Below are 5,362 nucleotides of genomic sequence, written 5' to 3'. Positions count from 1 at the left end.
GTTTCGCGGCTCCTCGCCTCCGATTGCGCGAGGAACGTGATCGAGCGAGGCTGCCCCGCTGCTGTACTGTAACGCGCGCGCGGCGCGCGGGGGCTGCTGTCGGCGCGCTTTTAACAAGGCGAGTCTATTATCTAAGGCGCGCGCGGAAGTGCCAATAACCCCCTTTCCTCCCCTCCCCCCCCTCCTCCCCCCCGAAGGCGCGCACGTCGTCGGCGCGGCGCGCGGCGACGGCTCCGGGCTTCGACGAGCGTTCCGAGCGATCCGAGGCTCCGACAGTCGCGCCAAGTGTACAGGGAAGTCGGGGAGGAGAGCTCGCGATCGCGTCGCGCCGAATTCGCGTGCGTCCGTGATTTTTTTTTCCCCTCTTCCTTCTCTCGCGCTTTCCCTCGCGACTCGCCCCGCGCGCGTACGGTGGCACCGATATACGTATACACGCGTCGCGAAACCGCAAGGTACAACAATGAACAAACTACGAACCGTAGTAGCGGATTCACGGCATTCACGCACGCGACTATACGAGCGATCGCGAGCGGGAGAGAAAGAGGGAACGGGAGGGAAGGAGAGGAGAGGAGAGGGAGGGGGGGAGGGGAAAGACCGATGTGTATATTTACATCGCCACGAGCGTTATTATCCCGCGACGGCGACGTGAACGAGGCGGCGGAGGGAAATCGCGAATACGCGGCGCGGAGGCCGGAAGGGGAGGAGGGGGAGCGGAGAGGAGAAGGAAGGGTTGATGATGATCCTCGCGGCGCTTTTGCGCACGCACCGCCGGCGCGAGATCGCGAAGACTGTGCTGCGTCGAACAGCTGTGGGTATATAGTGTGGGTCTACACTCTCCGCAGGGCTCCCCGCCCCCCTCCCCTCTCGCGACACGCTCTCCGCCTTGCTTTGCTACTCGCGTTCACTGCGTGTGTGTGTATGTGTGTGTGTGTGCGGCCCGAATCTCTTCGCTCGCACGCACGAGGGATATAACGGCGCTATTATGTCACGAGAGCGATCTCTTGTTCTGTCTCACTTTCTCTCTTTCTCTTTTTTCCCCGTCCGTTCAGTAGCAGCAGCAGCAGCAGAACGTCCAACCAACAACGCCTCGTCGGCGCACGCTCGAGCGCGTAGGGAGGGGGGAGGAGGTAACTGGATTTTACTGGATGGATGGAACTCGGCGATCCGATCGGCGCGACGGCGCACCACCCAGGACGCACAGTGCGAGGAGGAGAGCCGCTCCGGTTCGCTCTCATTCACGCCATCCTCTCTTCTCGCTCTCTCGCGTTTAGCACACGGTGTGTGTGCGACGTGCGTGTGCGCGTACGCCACACGCCACGGTGCTCCGCGTCGTCTCGGGGGGGGGAGGGGAGGAGGAGGAGGAGGGAAGGAGGGAGGGCGGAACACAGAAGCACAGGCCGCCGGGCGCGGACGACTCGACTTCACGCACACCACACTCGAGGGGGAAGAGTATAGAGACGTGTGTACCCGCCGCTCTCGTACTCGCTCCCTCGATTATGAGAACCCCTGGTCAGCCGGATGTCCAGCCGCGTGCAGCCAGAGAGAGGAGCCTACGCCGCGCTGATCCCGTCGCGCCGCGTAACAGTTCGCCTCCATTTGCGTCCCGCCTGCCGTTCACGTGACAGACGCGACGACGTTGGGGACCTGGTGCTCGTGACGTTTTGTGGTGGCCGAGGGGTTGAGCTCGACGGCGCGTCCACGGCGACGGCGATGGCGATCTCGCTGCGCGGTCGCGTTTTTCTTCACTCCGCATCACCGTTCTTCGGCCGCATCTCGCCGCCCGCCGAGATCACGAGACGCGACGCGACGCGAGTACACAACTCTTGCGGGGTGTGCGCGCGTCGCGAAGTTAACCTTCGTCGTCGACGACGACGACGACGACGACGACGACGACGACGAAGCCTTTCGGCGATTCGAAAGACGCTTCTTCTTTTCGACGCGCAACTCGTCGCCCGCGCCCGCTACCCGCCGACCCACCGCTATCTCTACACCACTATGCACTCCCCGACCTAACCTAACTTCCGCGCAACCTAGCTTGACGCGGACTTCACGCGTCCGTCAGTCACAAGTGTCGCCAACATCTGCGAAGCAAGATGGATAGATGCAGGATTTCGATTAATATAATTAATTTTTAAACTTATTTTTTGTTTGTATTATATATTTTTTTCTATTATTTTTGACAATTCTTATTATTTTTATTTTTATTTTATTTTATAAATTCGTGATTTTAAGAATTCATTAATTTATGATAGTTTATTTGTATACATATATAACTTGGCGTCGCGCCGCTATCGCATCGCTTGATTTGTGAGATGCGCGTACTTATTTATAAGTATGATATAAAAAAGATAAAATGTGACATTGCGCGTCATGGCAAGTGGATCAACGTGAGAGAGAAAGAGGGGGGGGGGAGAGAAAGAGAGAGAAAAATGGAGCAACCAATCAGAAAATTATTTCAATGAATTTGCAGCGCCAATAAAAGTGACTGTATTGCTTTTTAAATTTTATTTACAAGTCGAAACAATCTTCAATTGACTTATATTACCGTAAACGAGAATGCTATTTTTATTTTATTACATCAGATTGCATATAGATCTCGTGATTAGAATGAACAATGAAATATTCATCGCGCATTATCGTCGATATTTTTATTTAATAGTTATTCGATTAAATAATTAATTGGAGATTAATTCTTAAAAAGTTGCTTACAGAAAAATTCACTGTAAATTTATTATAACATAAATTATTGTATGTTTTATTACATCTTATTGAATATATAAGCACATATATAATTTGTTAATTTAATCTGCTTTTTCATATCGCTCCATTTGCTGCAATAATGACGTAACTTCAAAAACAAAGTTCTCCAGAAAACGAATGTTTTGAATCGCTAAAATTTTGAAATGCAATTTTGACGTAATAACTAAATAATACAGAGAAACAAAAATTTGTTTTTCCCTCTTTTTCTTTATATCTCCGTTCTTTCTTTGTATAAGCAATTAAAAAAAAAAATGACAATTTTTTAGTTGCATCGTTGTGGCAAACGAGCGATATATGGATATATTGAAATATATCCGACAAAAAATTGTTGCCTGACAAATTAATTTATACTGATCAAGTTAATTCGGATTTTGGTTGAAATCATCCCAATTGTCTCATTTATCCTTATCGTATTCCCCGTATTCCTCGTAGTCATATCTTACAGACTCGTAGCTCATAGATTCGGTTTTCGTCTCTTCCTCCTGGCTCTCCCGAGCGCGATGGTCGCGCGACACGATCGACGATAAATTGGCCGCGAGGGTGGTACGCGCGCCAAACGCGCTGTTCGTCCGCAACACCTCGAAGCAACGGTCACGAAAATCGGCGTTTATGCTGTGCCGAATGATATCGCTCAGCGCGTCGCTCAGCACGCGACAGGACCTCGAGTTTTGGTCGGTTTCATTGTCCCTCACGATTTGTTGACTCATATTTGCTTATCGTGTGTTCCGTCAAAACGATCGTCCGAGGTTGCTTCAATCCGGGTCTCCCCCGTGATGCAACTTTAGCCTGGAAACGTCAAATTCGATAGAGAGTAACGGTACCGAGACGTGATATATTATTGTACGTACGGTGACCATATTTTTCTTAGGGAAAATGAAGACAAATCTGAAAATTTTAGGATTTTGTTTCTACATATTTCTAAACTAGTCAGACAGTGTCTAGTCACAGCTGTGGCTGTCAGTCTGCGCATTATATGCGAAATTTTCTTGCACAGTATACCAGAATATTATATACACATACTGCGTATAGTTTTCTGATGGGTTTGAAATTGATTCGATTGGATTGGAACAAACCCTTGATTTTAAGGGTATATGGGGATGAAATAGGGATTCGAAATAATGAAAACGAAAACGGATCTATATATGTACACTGTTAAATCTATTGTGTCAAATTGAACCTTATATTTAAGTTGCCACTGTTCCTACTTAATAAATAATTATTTTTAACTAAAACAATATAGTTACTTTATATAAAACAATAGAATTTAACCCAAGCTTGGGTTAAATTTGAACTGTTTTAAATATTTATTTAAGTTATTTAACGAGTTATTTAACTCCATTATTTTAGTAAAAAATAACTATTTATTAAGTAGGAGCAGTGGCGACTTAATAATAAGATTCAGTTTAACATTATAAATTTAACAGTGCATAATCTAAATAATTTTAATTCGGTAAGTTAAAAAATATAACCAACAGAAACAAATTATATTTGTATATATTTATTTTTTGTATTGTTAAAATAGACAAAATTGAGTTTCGAAAAAATAAATAAATAAACCTAAAGGACAGGTACCTGAAAAGAACTATGTCCTTTATAATAGAGAACGTCACTGTTTAAGTATTATAGTGCTATAAATTATTAAAAACGGCCGGCCAATTTTCGTGACTTTCAAATGGGCCCGTGGATAATTGAAGAACTATGACATTACCAACCATTTTGACTGTACCGCAGATAACAAACGCAATTATTTTACGTGACCATCAATTAATTTTATTATCGACAGTGGAAAGTTTACATATCATTTTTCATTTTTTGCAACGTTTACTGTACGTATATGTACGTATTTTTTTTTTACAATGTTTGCTGTACCGTTTTTAATAATTAACAAGTAATTTAACCTCGTCATTCAGATGTCTTCGAATTGAAGTATCTTTATTAATTCTTGTTCCCCCTTGTGTATCGATATTTGTCATTTTACATATATAGTTATAGTGATATAGTTGCCAAAATGATATAGTTTTACCACACAATTATTATTTCGCTTTTTCATTAAGGTTGAAACTAAATAAAATTACAGTTGAAAACCATTATCTTATTTACGGTGTAATGAATCTATATAGAAGCATATATGCGAATGACTCCACGATGGTTAACGACGCTTCTTAACCCTTGTTTGACACACTGGGGTGTAACACACCCCAGGCTCACTTTTCGTTAATTTGAAGTATGTAACCCTGAGAAAATCGGGTAATTTTTAAAAGTACTCAATTTTATTTTTTGTCCATATCACTCATATAACTTTAAAGAGTAAGTTCTTGAGAAGCTATAAAAAAATTTTGAAGTTAAAATATTTAATAGATTATTTGTTATAACAATTTTTTGTGCTGGGGTGCAATCCACCCCAGTGTGTCAAGCACGTCACGCCAAGAAGTGTGGCAAGTAAGGGTTAATAAAGTTTATCTACACGAAAAGAACAATTTTGCTGAATTCAGATCTGAAAATAATTTTTGTTCAATAGTCAAAATTATATTGTGCAAAAGTCAAAATGATTGCTAGAATATCAAAACGTTTTCTAGCAATACTTATTAGTTTTAACATTCCA

General features: G+C 43.9%; 1 protein-coding gene across 8 annotated transcripts in view; it reads right to left on the bottom strand.

Moving 5' to 3' along the window:
* Positions 1-2,840: 2,840 nt before the first annotated feature.
* Positions 2,841-5,362, bottom strand: part of LOC105459432 — a 9,335-nt gene continuing 6,813 nt past the window's right edge. For 7 of the 8 annotated variants that reach the window (XM_011705446.1, XM_011705449.1, XM_011705450.1 and 4 more), the window contains exon 2: positions 2,841-3,546. In XM_011705446.1, the coding sequence (XP_011703748.1) occupies positions 3,156-3,467 (312 nt within the window). In that variant the 5' untranslated portion in view covers positions 3,468-3,546 and the 3' untranslated portion in view covers positions 2,841-3,155. Of the gene's footprint in view, positions 3,547-3,608; positions 3,873-5,362 lie in introns of those variants that run through there. The other variant, XM_011705448.1, reaches the window with a different exon arrangement.

Source organism: Wasmannia auropunctata, unplaced genomic scaffold (assembly GCF_000956235.1).
Source record: "Wasmannia auropunctata unplaced genomic scaffold, wasmannia.A_1.0 LD334188.1, whole genome shotgun sequence".
NCBI classification, from domain to species: Eukaryota; Metazoa; Arthropoda; class Insecta; order Hymenoptera; family Formicidae; genus Wasmannia; species Wasmannia auropunctata.
This window is presented reverse-complemented; position numbering and strand designations above follow the sequence as displayed.